The sequence below is a fragment of the Pyxicephalus adspersus genome, chromosome 1, assembly GCF_032062135.1.
Source record: "Pyxicephalus adspersus chromosome 1, UCB_Pads_2.0, whole genome shotgun sequence".
Lineage (NCBI taxonomy): Eukaryota > Metazoa > Chordata > Amphibia > Anura > Pyxicephalidae > Pyxicephalus > Pyxicephalus adspersus.
The window spans coordinates 139,630,083-139,645,327 of NC_092858.1; the positions used below are offsets into that span (position 1 = coordinate 139,630,083).

The following is a 15,245-nucleotide window of genomic DNA, read 5'->3' on the forward strand; positions in this document are numbered from 1 at the left end:
AAATGAAACAACTCAGATGCAGTTGAACTGCAGACTTTCAGCTTTAATTCAGTGGGTTGAACAAAAAGATTGCATAAAAATGTGAGGAACTAAAGACTTTTTTTTTACACAATCACTAGTAATTTTACAAAATAAAAAGCTGAAAATAAAATGTTCATTTCTAATACTTTGTGGAAAACCCTTTGCTGGCAATGACAGCCTGTAGTCTCGAACTCATGGACATCACCAGATGCTGGGTTTCCTCCTTTTTAATGTTTTGCCAGGCCTTTACTGCAGCGGCTTTCAGTTGCTGTTTGTTTGTGGGCCTTTCTGTCTGAAGTTTAGTCTTCAACAAGTGACATGCATGCTCAATTGGGTTCAGATCAGGCGAATGACTTGGCCATTCAAGAATATTCCACTTCTTTGCTTTAATAAACTCCTGGGTTGCTTTGGCTGTATGTTTTGGGTCATTGTCCATCAGTATTATGAAACGCCTCCCAATCAATATGACTGCATTTAGCTGGATTTGAGCAGACAGTATGTCTCTGAACACCTCAGAACTCATTCGGCTGCTTCTGTCCTGTGTCACATCATGGATAAACACAAGTGTCCCAGTGCCATGGCAGCCATGTATGCCCAAGCCATCACACTGCCTCCGCCATGTTTTACAGATGATGTGCTATGCTTTGGATCATGAGCTGTTCCACGCCTTCTCCATACTTGTTTCTTGCTATCATTCTGGTAAGGGTTGATCTTGGTTTCATCTGTCCAAAGAATGTTTTTTCAGAACTGTGCTGGCTTTTTTAGATGTTTTTTAGCAAAGTGCAATCTAGCCTTTCTATTCTCGAGGCTTATGAGTGGCTTGCACCTTGCAGTGCACCCTCTGTAATTACTTTCATGCAGTCTTCTCTTTATGGTAGACTTGGATATGGATAGGCCTTCCTCCTGGAGAGTGTTGTTCACTTGGTTGGCTGTTGTGAAGGGTTCCTCTACACCATGGAAATGATTCTGCGATCATCCACCACTGGTGTCTTCCTAGGACATCCAGGTCTTTTGGCGTTGCTGAGTTCACCAGGGCTTTGTTTCTTTCTCATGATGTACCAAAATGTAGATTTTGCCACTCCTAATATTGTAGCAATGTCACTGTTTTTGCAGCTTAAGGATGGCTTGTTTCACCTGCATGGAGAGCTCCTTTGACCACGTGTCTGTTCACAGCAAAATCTTCCACATACAAGCACCCCCCACCCCCATTAAACTCCAGACCTTTTATCTGCTTAATTGATAATTACAAGGAATTGCCCACACTAGCCAATGAAATAGCCTTTGAGTCAATTGTCCAAATACTTTTGAGCCCCTGAAATGAAATGATTGTGTAAAAAAAAGGCTTTGGTTCCTCACATTTTTATGCATTGTTTTTGTTCAACCCACTGAATTAAAGCTGAAAGTCTGCAGTTCAACTGCATCTGAGTTGTTTCATTTAAAATTAATTGTGTTAATGTACAGAACAAAAATTAGAAAAAAGTTATCTCTGTCCAAATATTTATGGACCTAACTGTATGTTGCCTACATATTGTGCAGTGCTGTACATTAAATAGGGGTTGTAAATGACAGATACAGACAGTGACACAGGAAATGGAGAGGACCCTGGCAAGAAGAGCTTACCCTTTAAACTATTACCTATGAGGCTGCGAGTATTCTGTCCATGGCACTGGTGGCAGTACCCACTCTTGTGTTCACATTTTTAAATCAGGTGCTACATCATCTGGAGACATTTCACAATTATCACTGATTCAGTGCCTGAAAAAAGGGATCAACTGAGAGAGATTCCTCAAATTAATCTTGCTAACTAATATATCACAATATGTCATAATGCCAATACTGACTGTCTGAAGGTTCAGTCAGTGATCTTAAAGAGAAACTGAACTGAAAAGTGCCAAAAATACAATATACACTTACCTTCAATCCCACAGGGCAATCCGATCCATCCTGAGGTGTCTTGCATCGGGTCCCACGTCATCCTGGCATCTGTCCCAGAGCGCCGCCATCTTCTCCTCTTCTTCCTATGTCACCTGACTCAGATCGGGTGATGTAGAACGTAAAAAAAAACTTGCCGATCTCAAATTTTTCTTTTTGCACAAAAGGCTCCGTCTGCACATGCCCGAGATGCTTGGGCATGCGCAAAAGGAGCACCCAAGAGCCTCCCGGGATGCTTTGCACTCCTATTCATTCTCGATCGGCTAGGCAATCGAAAATTAGGGAGCGGTACTGCACCCTTTTTGTTTTTTTTGTTTTTTTTTTTTAAGTGTGTTGCAATTAAAAAAAAAAAAAACAACAGAATTTTTACTTAACATAAAAGGATTGTCTATCCTTTTATGTAAAGTGAAATTTCTGAGTTTAGGCTGGGTCTACATGGACTTTTTTTTCAAAACGCATGTAAACGTTCCTATTGCGTTTTTATGCACTTTTATTAGCGTTTTAAATCTTGCCTTTAAAATGCTGGAAAACATCTATGCCGTGTTTTCCCGCGTTTTTATCGAGTTTTATAGCGTTTTGAACTAACTTGCATATTAAGTGCTCAAAAACGTGCAAAACTGCTGAAAAACGTCCCACTGAAATCAATAGGAGCATTTACCTGCGTTTTTGGGCGTTTTCCAGTGTTAACCCAGCGTTTTAATTCCTTAAGCGTTGCAAGCAATGTTTAAGATAAATGTCATAAACGTGCCTCAAGGAAAAGTCCTGGTGTAGATTAACCCATTGTAATGCATGGCGATTTCAAACAAGGGCTTTAAAAGCCTCAGGTTAAACGCTGGGGAAACAGTCCGTGTAGACTAAGCCTTAGGTATGCTTTAAGCACTGAGCTCTATTGCAAGCTCTTGTAACTCTTTAATGACCAAGACTCTGCAGTTGTTTCTTTTTGCATATAAAACCACAGCTGGCTCTTGAAGGTAATGACTGTTAAGGCTCCATAAAGAGTTTTTTTTTTCATGCTTGGTTTGTGATTAGCTCACAGTGAGGTTTTTATACAGTAACTGACACCACGCTGCCTAATAATATGTTGAGACAAACATCTGTCCATTTATTAAAATAGTGTACCTGTTCTGACTTACATACAAATTCAACTTAAGAACAAACCTACAGTCCCTATCTCGTATGTAACCCAGGGACTACCTGTATAGGAAGATCAGATAAGATCAAAGTACTCTGAAAGAAGAAAGTTTTTTTATGGATTTTAAAATTTAATACTGGACACAGAGGACCTGACACACAGGATACCCTTTCATGAGTGAAGCTGGGCATTCCAGAACAACTGAAATGTATCTGGTTCAGGATTGAAAATATTTCTTAACAAGTAGCAAATGACTTTAAGTAATCCATTCCAGGTTTGCTGTATCACCCAGCTTCACTGATGAAAGTGTATCCTCTCCAGACTTGGAGAGCTTTATTAAATCAGGCCCACAGGTTGAATTCTGAGCGGGGTGTGTCATATTTCAATGAATATTGTTCCTAAGGCATGAGGAAATCATACATCATATTCTTATTCCATCTGCACAACTTTGTGATGCTGTCACTGCAATACACACCACATAGGCCTATTAGTCCTGGTTAGAAACAGCTGCTGGCCAGTTTTATGTAGGTGTTTCCTCTGCAGTGTCTTTTTTTGTTTCAATGATATTTATTCATTTTTACAACGAGTAACCAATACAAAAATAAAATACAAAAACATCCTCAGTACAACTGTGGAGTATACAATACATTACACCAGACATGTCCAGACTCTGAACGCCTAGAGTCCAGAAGCAGGTTAAAGTTGTCTTTGAATAGCACTCTGAGGATCTCTATAGACCAGCGGTCCCCAACCAGTGGTCTTCGTAGAAAATGGTGGTCCGCGATTCTGGCTGGTGCACCCGCAGTGGGGTCAAGAAAAGAACCCAGCTTGGGGGTGGGGCGCACCAGCCATTGCTGCTAACCATGTCCCCTGTATACATTGCAGGCTCAGGGCGGTGGGAAGGTTGTGCCTCTGGATGGGAGAGTGGGTGGGTTCTGGTATCATGACGTCACTCTGGGGGAAGTTTCTTTCCCTTTGAGTGACAAACTGCTCCCCACGCTGACAAGCAATGTAAGGGGCATTTTCCCTGGTGCCCACCATGCTAATATATAGTGATCTGTGAATATAGTAATTATAGAAGGGGATCCCTGAAGACCTGAAAGTTATTTCAAGGGTTCCCCCATGTTAAAAAGCTCAAGAAAAGGCTGGTGTGGGTGTTAACTCTACTCCATACTGTATCTTCTCAGGAACATTTCAAAAATAAATATAATCTTCCCTATTGCAGTCTCCTAACTTTGTCTCTAATTATGTCCTGTATTTAGATCCTGATGTACTGTACCCATGTGCAGTGCAATGTATTGGTGTTGTATAGTGACACTTAGTTTTATAGTTTTATTTTTGTCTCAGATGTATTTTATTTCCTTTGCTTGATAAATATGTTTGCTTGATAAATGAACATATGATGACAGCTAGCCACAGCAAACAAATATTTTATTGTGAGTTTGTATGTTGAAATTGTGCATTAAAATATTTAACAGCAAAACAAGCATTAAAAGTTATTAATTGATATAGCTTCCCTCATCTGCATACATATGACTTCATCAATGTATAGAGTATTCTCTTTAACCTGAATTTCCTCTTCTAAAGACAGCTGGTTACGTATCAAGCCTTTCAACTCAGCTTCAGCTTGGCTCAGAGTTTCACGCAGCCTGCAAACAAAAAAAAAGCATACTGTTGGTATTTTTTGTTGCATTCAAAAATAAAATATTTATGAAGCAAGAGGTTTATTGTCATTCTTCTTAGCTGGTTGCATTAAAGCCGAAGTAACCTGAAAAAAAAAAAAACTCACTCAACTTTACCTTCGCAGATCCGTTAATCCCTCCATAGGTTTCCTGGATCGGGTCCCTCGTCGTCCTGGTATACTTCTTCGTCCTGGCGTGGAGAAAGCATTGGGCGCTGCTATCTTCTTTGCCCGTCCATTTTTTTTTTTTTATCCCCATTGAAGAAAAAGCTCTGAGATCAGGCATGCGCAGAAGGAGCAACCAGAAGCCTTCTGGGATCCATGACATATATATCACGGGAGACTGTGTGTTCAAATTCTGTCTTGATCAATGTGGAGATCAAGATAGAAATCCCTCCAAAAAAGAAGGTAAGTTTAACATTATATAAAAGAGTTGTTTACCTTTTTATGTAGAATAATACTTTTAGTTTACGTCCGCTTTAAGAAAATGTCTATGTTGAATTTTGCATTTCATTAAATTAAACCTGCAATACTCACTTCTTGCAGGACTTCACCAACTTATTTTTTCTTTTCCTGTAGATGATTGTAAGCCATCTTGATTTGCCAGGCCCAGATGACATAACTCCTGAGCAAGTGTGTGCGGGAGTTCATTCATTCCTGGCACGGTACAGGGAAAGCCAAGATTGCCAGGTATCCTGGCAACCAACATTGTCGCTACACATATTCAGCTCAGCTTTTTGCCAGATACCCAAAGCGATCAGGCAGGTTGTAGAAATTATTGCAGAAGGGACATCACTTGTCCCTATAGTAGTATTGACCTGCCTGATTGTGTAAATCCTTAGTTCTGCTTTGATCATGTTTTATTTGGGAGGTAGAGGGCTTGCAAGATAAACTGACAATGCAATATTAAAAAAGGTCCACTTTAAAAAGTTCATTTAATTTTAGAACATCTACCATTTACTTCAAGTTCTAAAGGCTGTTTTGTGTAGACAAATACATTTTGCAGGCTTTGATATTTAAAATTAACCGCATGCTGGAAATGCATAATCAAAGGTTCTTTCCAGAAAATATAACCCAAAAAACTCAGTAGACTAAATTATATAGACAGCTGAAGTTCCATACACATGACTTTTCTTGAAAGATATGTGCTTTGGATCTACCTTCTCCCAAGTTAGTCATCAGTGAAGCCATGGTTTGGAGCAAACATCCCTTAAGGTGGTAAGAGGTGTGTTGCCAGTATTACGTTTTGCAGCTAAAGTCCAGGGTAGCACTCAAAATTTAAAAAAATATTTTTTTTCATGTGAGCCCAGAGTGTGAAGGCTTTGCCCTCCCACCCTAGGCACACTGTAAAGAGAGGTACCTGCAGCATTTAGGATCTCCCTGATGCAAGTGGAAGAAGAGTATGAAGAAGACCTGTGACATTACTTGACATTATCATTTTTTTTTTTAAATAATGTGAATGCTCTAATGGACAGGGAGAGGAGGTACCCATGCCTAAAGTTTATCTTAAATTAAAAACTATTACATATGAGAACATTGTTTTTGTCTAACCTTTCAATATTTATGGAAATCTCCTCAACCTCAGTGATGAGTCTGTACTGGACAGGATCTCGACAAAGCTCCACATTAGGTCTCAAAGTTCTGGTCTCCAGGCGGGTCTGGGCCACTTTGACTGGGCCTTCCTTATCAGCTATTGCTTTTTTAAGGCTTTCTATATTCTTCTCCTGTGAAGTGATCTCATCCATAACCTAAGAAACAATTTTCGTAAAAGGGCTTATGAAAAAGATAACAACATAACAATTAGCAGGCATTGGAGTTATTTATTCAGATGTACCCTTGTCTTTAACATTATTTATTTAACATTTAAAGCAAAACTTTATAGTGGAACTCCAAAGCAGAAATATATAAAATTTGAATAAATGTAAATTAATGAATTTATGTCATTTGTTACCTTTGCTAAGTGCACTTCCAATTTATTTTTTGCATCCTTTGTCTCTGCCACACGGTTTCTCAGGGCAACATTGACAGTATCACACTGTTTTCGCATATCGCTGGCTGTTTCAGACAAAATCCTGTCAATGAGGGTGCGAAGAGCTACTGAATTGTTCCTCTGTTTCCCAGCTTTAACAATGTTCGTGTTGCTGAAACCTTCCCATTCAACTGGGGTGACTGAGCTGGAAGCGAAAAACAATTTAGGCATCAATACTAAGAGATTATATCACAGCATACAGTAGGTGCGCTGACCTGTCATTAAGACATACTAACAATAATAATAATAATATTAATAATGCATGTTATTAGGATTTCTTCTGTACATAGTACAAGTACAGAGAACCTATTCACTAAACAAATTAAGTAACTACATTTCTCTTTGCTTTTGTGCAAAGATCCACAAAACCTAACCTGTTGACAAAACCCAGATAGGTAAAGTATTCCCTTTTACAGTATAGGCAGGCACTCATATAGGTATTTAGCACCAACTGGTCATGGTATTAAGTCAGTGTAGATACTTCCAAGATTTCCATGTGCTTAAACAATAATCCTGAATTAGTTGTCATAACTGATTGTTCACCTCTGCAGAATAATGCTTGACCTTGGAAATTGCACATGGGAAGATTTTTGTATGATAATACTAGTACAGTATGGATTTTATTATCTTACCAATCATTTTTAACTTAAAGAGTTCAAGCATACAGGTATATCGCCATGCAAAGTTTAATTCAAGACTTCTTACTTTCCCTGGACTGTCACAACATTGGAAGCATATCTGATGTCTGGAGTGTTGTTTGTTAATGTACTGCAATGATTATCGATTTTCAAAGCCTGGAACTTGTCTTTCAGATCCTTTTCCAGGGAATATTTAGCAGATCGGCTCAACCTGTAGTTATAAGAGAAACAGTGTCATGAGTGTACAAACATTATAGGTTAAAGGGAATCCATAGCCTTTTTTCCATTATCAGTCAAGGCAGAAATATGGGAGCTACTATTGAGGACGTTTCTGTGTTAAATGGGTTGAGACTGCTTGACAGACCCCTTGTCACATGATAAGTTCCTGATCAAAATCAAGCATGTGCATATCAGGTGTTGAGACACTGTATGCACATGGTTGTTCAGAATCAGCATGTACCTTCAGAAACAAATTAACAATGATGCCATTTGTGTCATCATGTACAGTACAAAGCTCAGAGACTTGCACAGAAGAGGATGATGTCAATGGTCAGACCACTGGGGCAGTGAAGCTTCCAGCGTAGATGCATGGGACCTGTCAATGGTGAGTTGACAATTATACGACAACTTCGAGGAAAGGACAGTCCTAACCTCTATTGCCTTGTCTGTTGTGAGTTTCCCACGCGTAAATAAAACCTTGATTCTTTTACTATACCTCAGAAGTTGTCGTGAATAATTGTCAACTTACCATTGACAGACCACCAGAGGTGTAGTGGTAAAAAAAGAAGAGGGGGCACAGTACTATCCATGGTGAGCGCGCATGTTGTGTCCCACCGCCCTGAGCTTGCAATTCCGGGCTCTGCCCGGTGTCCCCACCAGCGGGGTCTTTCTTCCAGAGCCGCGGATTACCCCTGGGGACCACTCTAACAAAGTGGGTGGAAATCACTGGCAGCCGCACTGGTATTCACTTCTATATGAGATGCTATGAACGACCACAAGGTGCCTACAGGTGAGAGTGAGTAAAACCCTGAAGGTAGGGGTTTATTTTAACCTTGTAATTACTTGAGAAAAACTATTTACTAATGATGGGATTTAAAGCCTATTTACTGTTTATTTAAATATATGAAATATAAATTATATGTAAGAATATGTAACATTTTCAATGTCTGGACGCATTTCTACCTCGAATGGTCAAAATTTGACCAGTTGCAAAAATAATTCTGCATATGACACCACCTTTTCTACATTTGCAACAGTACTGGCAAATGATTATGATGAAGTACAATAACTCACCTTATCTGTTCAGTGATTTGTTCTAAAGTCCTTTGCAGTAGTGCTATCACCCCTTGGATCACCTCTACTTCCTTGATGAGCTCTCTTTCTACTTCATCATGAACCAGGTCTATCCCAACTCTTTTCTCTCTACAAAAAAGATGTTATTTAAACCTTGTCAACAATCATACATTTAAACAATAATAATAATAATAATAATATTAGCCCACAAAACCTGATTCATGTTACCCAAATGGGTCATACAAAGTATATATTTTGCCTGCAAACTTTTTTTCCCTATTTTAGATATAGTAAGGAACCTCTGTCAGTCTTGTTTTTCTGTGAGATTTAGTTTTTCTTCCTGTCCCATTGCATGAAGAAATCTTTCAAGTAAGAAGAGATCTGACAGTTAAACTATGTTTCTATGTAATTTATTCCTCTCACCTTTATTTCCATCCAGCATAAACATACTCACCAGCACAGCAAATCTTTGTTGTCTATAATTTGTTCACTGATCCACTGCTTCCCAACATGTCCCAAACCACCATCTTCATCTAAGCTGTTATAGTAATAATAATCCACAACTGACTGCTTATTGGAGGCTTCTCTACCAAATCATGCACATGTTGGGCCTCAAATGATGCAGCAATTCAGAAGACTTGCCTAAATCAGCCTGCACAAGTCTCCAGCTCAGCTGTCTAAATCCCTTCTCTTTTTATTGAGTCTAGTTGCTTGCTCAACCAAGATGATTTTGTAGGTCAACATGGTGGATGTTCTGCTGACCACTCTTTAATGTGATTGTGCTTTAGAAAAAAAGATTGGGCCTGATTTATTAAAGCTCTCCAAAACTGGAGAAGATACACATTCATCAGTGGACCTGGGTGATCCAGCAAACCTGGAATGGATCTGGTCCAGGATTGAAAACATTTGCTAACAAATGAGCTTATCCTTGCCTAGGTGCCAAAGGTAGAATGAAAGGGTAAATTGAGAATATTTAATAACATTTCCCCTCACACACCTTTTGAATTTTTTAAAAGCAATTTAAGTGAATGACATTGGTGGGATTACAAATAAATAAGTTGACTTTTTTGGGTGCAAGGGCCATTTTATTTGGATTTTGCACAGCTTTACTTCTTCAGTTTTTAAAGTCATCTTTTCTGCATCTCTGTACAATAATTTAGTGTGTAGTTGTAATATCTTGTATGATTACCTTTCTACTAAGCATTGCTGTGCTATGGACAAAGGCTCCATGCAGCTCTCCAAGGCTTTCTCCAGACGAATTTTATAGGCCAGCTGCTGTTCTATGTCATTAACTGTGTCTTCAAGCTTGTCATCTAATTCTTTCTTCCAATATTCAATATCTTCTAATCTCTGCTCTGTGGAGAAAATTGGCATACACAACTGAGGAAAACTAGAAGGAAAATAATATCTTCTATAAAGTAGACATGTAACAACATTAGTGAGAGGCAGAGCCAGATTTACATTTTTGGAGCCTACAGGCACAGAAAGCCCCAAGCCCCATAGCTTTTTTATAACTTTTACAAGTGGTTCCATGCAGATAAAATGTTTATTTAGTGATTTGGTGTATAACAGCAGGAAAGCAGATATCATGAGTCATTGGGCCTGATTTATTAAAATTCCAAGGTTAGAGAGGATACACTTTCATAAGTAAAGCTGGGTGATTCAGCAAACCTGTAATGGATCTGGTCCAAGTTTTAAAACATTTGCTAGCAATTAGCAAATGACTTTGAAGAAATCCATTCCAGGTTTGCTGGTTCACCCAGCTTTACTGATGAAAGTGTATCCTCTCCAGCCCTGGAGAACTTTAATAATTCAGGCCCATTGTGACCAATACAAGACAAAGATAAAAAAACTGCAACTGCTGTCAAATGCATACAGCAAACAGCCTTAGACTGGGTACACACGTGAGATGATTTCCGTCCGATTATCGTTTCAAGGCTGATATTAGACGAGAATCTGGCATGTGTACAGCATTCGCTAGGATGGTCATTGGGATAACAAGGGAGGAATGATTGTAATAAAAGTGAAGGGGAGTAAGCACAGCAGGGTGCTGCTGCATCGCTCTCCCCTGTCCATAGAGCAGAACGGTGCTATATGTACAGCGCTCATTCATGCATTCTGCAGCCATTATTATTATTGCATGTGTGTACATAGCCTTAGTTCTAACGAAAAGATCAGAGTTCAGATTGTCTGATTCTTCCCTTTAGCAGATTATGTGACCAAGACGCACTAAAGGAGCCTAAAGCATCATTTTCTCCAAGAATATAGGCTGTTAAAATATCACAAATCATCTCTCCTTAATAATCACTGCAGTACTTGGTGTATGCACAGTATGTGTGGTGATTGTTGAATAGATGAGTTTTAAACCTCATACTCATCAGTAGTAATACCTAGCTTCTTATTCACATCCTTCTGAGTTTTCTGCGTTGATTTTTCAATTTCATCAACCAATCTCTGACTTTCAGCAACCAGTCTCTCAGATCGTGACCTTTGAGCCTCTGCATTGGCATAATGTGTCTGATTAGTAATACTCCACTCTTTAGGAAGAAACTTGGGTGGGAGCTGGACCAACTTCGCCATCATATGATAAGGTCTGAAAAAGACATTCCATTATTTAAAATATGGTTTAATACTTCAATACCATGTTTAGTATAGTTATTGTTAGATATTAGAAAAAGGAATTCTAGAAAACATTATCTAATGGCAAAAGTATATTTTTACGTACTGACTGTATATACATTACCTGAGAGTGTCACAAAGTTACACAGCCTATACAAAAGTGTGACACTATTATGAGATGAATACAGACGCATCTTTTGCTGACTTTTTAGACTTGGCTGTTATGCACATCCTTTGGCTTTACTAAACATCTAAACCTGACCCATAAAAGCAGCCATGCAGTTCTGACTTCATAGTGACTATATTTGTTTCATGTAAGCAGCTCATGAAACATAAAACTTCCAACATCTGTGCTGGCCCTGTTCCCTTCTGGCAGCAATACTTTCTAGGTGACTTAAACAAGAATGCAGCCAGTAAAGCCAGATCTGCATATTTGTATCTGTCAGTGGCTTAAAAACATTCAGTCCAGAAGGTCAGAGTCAGAGTCAGACTCAGCAAAGGGCAAATAGCAGTTTTAGAAGAACAGAAACAGAAGCCCAGACATTTCTCTCAATACAGGGTTTTTTTTTTTAGAAGTGAAGCTGGAGGATGAGTATGACAGCAATGATCCTTGAACCTCATATAGGGAAATCAGTAGTGGCCTTTATTTAAGAACAATGTCCAACTTTGTCTGCTGTTATCTATAGACATACAGAGAGCAGTTTGGTTTACGGAGGTTCATCCTACTTCTGTTGATGCACATGTACTTGCTTTAGAATATGATTGGTCAGAAGTATATGTACCAAAATGTTCCTAGAATGAGGAAGGAAATAAAGTATCCAGAAAAATCTTGCATAAATATAAGATCCTAAATACAATGCACGTGGGGTCATAGCAGACCAAAATTTCAAAAAGATGCAGAACAATTGGGCTAAGCACTGCACCACTGCCCTTTCCAGCACTGATATTACTGAAAGTGATATGGTTGTTGGAGGATTAGGTGTACCTTGTGGCCTGGGCTGGTTTTTTTTTAGTTCAGGACATCCTTTTAATGGCTTATTAAGCTTTAAATCATCATGTGAACAACTCGTCTCAATGCCAGTATGTAACTATGAGGCTTAGCTCACACTGTGGCAATACCCCCCTTCCCCTGGCTTATACATGAACACCACATTCATAGAAATCTGTTGGTAAGCAGGTATGTGGAAGGAAGAATGTTTGATTAAAACTTCTTACAGACATCAGAAGGACGTCAGAAAATTGTCAGTGGAAAGGATCTTTTGTGATTGTTTCTGGTGACAGATTAATGAACAAGTTCTGTAGACACAGTACTGTTCTGTTCTATGGAGAGGGGAGGGGGATGATGAGTGAAGGATGAGCTCCCTAAAATAAGAGTGAACATTCCTGATTGGTCCTTCATTAACCAACTGGGGAGGGCTGATGAACGACATCAGGGGACCACTGTAGTCACATTTCAGATTCTCAGGCGAGATGGGCATGGCCATTAATATTATACTATTATCCGATGTGTGCACAACCTAAAAAATGAAGGTATCAATCTTCCTCCTATTTGGTTTTGATTACTGCCGCCCCAATTAAATTGGTGAGATGGAAAATTTTACAAAGGAAGAAAATAGAAGAAGCTGGGGTTTTTAGGCAGTGAGTAATTATGATGATAATAAAGTGATTATTACAGCAAAACACAATCAGTGATAGGTACATAGTTAAGGGTGGTCATCCCATTATTTTATGGGGTGGAGCAGGAGTCCCAACCCCTGGTTGTCTGACAGGTGGGCCGCACCTCTGGCCTTAGACCTGCGATGGCAGAGTGGGCGGGTTCTGGGATCATGATGTCACACAGCTCCCCGTGCATGCGCGCTCCAGAGTCTGTGAGATTAGTGGTCCGTAACGGTACAGGGGTGGATAGAATACCATCTCCATAGACAACTAAAAACATCATTAGTGTCATGCAGACCAAGTAGTGCCGGCCCCAGAACTATGCAGGCATCATCACATGGGAGGTCACACTTCCAGGAACCCCTGGCAATCTCTGGAGCAGCCTTTCTTTACATTTTAACCATGAAATAACTTGAAATACCTTTTAGGTCCCAGAGAACCCCTGCTATACCTAATATATCCACAGCTCACAGTACATTAGCCTGGTCTATTCCTCTGTGTTTGTAGATAACAGCAGTCACCCCTGGACAGTGTTCTTATGGATGGCTGTTACCCATCACACCCATCATAATGTGCAGAGCAGAATAGAAATCTGCAATTGTATCTGCAATTATATTTCTGCATCATGCTTAGATATATATAATAAATTACAGAAGAGCATATGAATAAAATTGATTTTTTAAATAAATTATATTACAGCACCCCCTACCTCCCCAATAAAAACAAATAGAAAGGCAGAACAAGGAACACTCTGGCCTTTGCACTGCTAGGTCCCAGGTTCCAATCTCGGCCAGGCCACTATCTGCATGGAGTTTGTAGTTCTCCCCATGTTTGTGTGGGTTTCCTCCTATATTCCAAAAACATGCAGTAGGTTAATTGGCTTCCCCCAAATTGACCTTAAGACTGTACTAAAGACATATGACTATGATAGGGACATTATATTGTGAGCCCCTTTTGACGGACAGCTAGTGACATGACTTTGTACAGCGCTACATAATATGTTGGCGCTATATGAATACTGTCTAATAATAATAACACATTCCACCTATCCTTTCACTATATTTATCTTTTTCCTCCAAGCACAGTGTTGCTCACATTGAGGGGTTATTGTGTCAGGTTGTATATCTGGCATTGCTCACCCGGTTTATTATGAATATGATTTGTCCGCTCTGGCTCCTGCAGCACCTCTCAGCTGTCCAGGTCTCTCCCATCCAAACAATTCGGTCACCGGGGCAACAGAGAGGACGCTTCTCCATGACAACCAGGACACGCCTCCTCCTCCTGGAGATCCTCCCCATATAGTGCAATGCTTGCTGTGTCAGCAATCAGAGCTGTGTCTCCTCAGTGACCATTATCTGCAAACTTTGATGTCTCCCTAATCAGCAGAAAGAATAAACACAAACCATTACAAAAAGCTGTGATATTCATCTAAACAACACAATAGCATTACTGTGGTCATTTGCTTAGCATTGTTCTATGCTGTTCTAGCATTGTTCCTAAACTATTGTAAATATTACAGAATTTCTGCTGACCGTATTTCCAGTAACATGTAGTAACATCACAGGGCGACGTCATCTTTATTGGCTATGGCGGCACATGCAATGGAAGCCGGGATTGCTGGGTTTCTCTGGCAACCAAAGCTGGCACTGCGCATGCACAATTCGGCCTGTTTTTACATTTTACCAGGGTGATATCATGCAGGTAAGGCTAGGTACACACAAGCTATAATTGTCATTAAAAAACGAACGACTAACAACAGATCAATGATTATGCACGATTATTTTGAACGTTTATAATGTGCATGATTCTGTACATGCTGTAACGATACGATCGTTCCAATATAATCCACCAATAATGTACACACGCTAGATACGATGATTTGAACGATGCAGGAAGCGACGTGTACCGGAGAAAAGCTAGGTACACACTTCCAATAAATATCGTTAGAAAATGAACCATTATAACCAATCAACGATTATGCACAATTATATTTGAACGATCGTATTTTGCACAGTTCTGTACATGCTGTAACATAACGATCGTTCAAATATAATCCACCAATAATGTACACACACTAGATTAGATCGTTCAAATGATGCAGGGAGTGACATGTAAAGGAGAAAGTATTGCAGAAACATGCACCATCACTGAGCGACCGTACACAGATAGTGAACGATCATTGGCCAATCAGATCCACCGTGACGGTGTGTACGTAGCGTAAGACTGGTTGCTGCAGAAGATACA

At 39.6% G+C, this 15,245-nt stretch overlaps 1 protein-coding gene across 1 annotated transcript in view; it reads right to left on the reverse strand.

Moving 5' to 3' along the window:
- Nucleotides 1–4,499: 4,499 nt before the first annotated feature.
- TEKT1 (tektin 1) overlaps nt 4,500–15,245 on the reverse strand; it is a 32,350-nt gene continuing 21,604 nt past the window's right edge. The window contains exons 2-9 of the mRNA XM_072429043.1: nt 14,141–14,376; nt 11,117–11,319; nt 9,916–10,081; nt 8,727–8,855; nt 7,501–7,644; nt 6,718–6,940; nt 6,318–6,514; nt 4,500–4,734 (exon numbers count right to left, since the gene is read on the reverse strand). Coding sequence (XP_072285144.1) covers nt 4,575–4,734; nt 6,318–6,514; nt 6,718–6,940; nt 7,501–7,644; nt 8,727–8,855; nt 9,916–10,081; nt 11,117–11,309 — 1,212 coding nt within the window. The 5' untranslated portion in view covers nt 11,310–11,319; nt 14,141–14,376 and the 3' untranslated portion in view covers nt 4,500–4,574. The remainder of the gene's footprint in view (nt 4,735–6,317; nt 6,515–6,717; nt 6,941–7,500; nt 7,645–8,726; nt 8,856–9,915; nt 10,082–11,116; nt 11,320–14,140; nt 14,377–15,245) is intronic.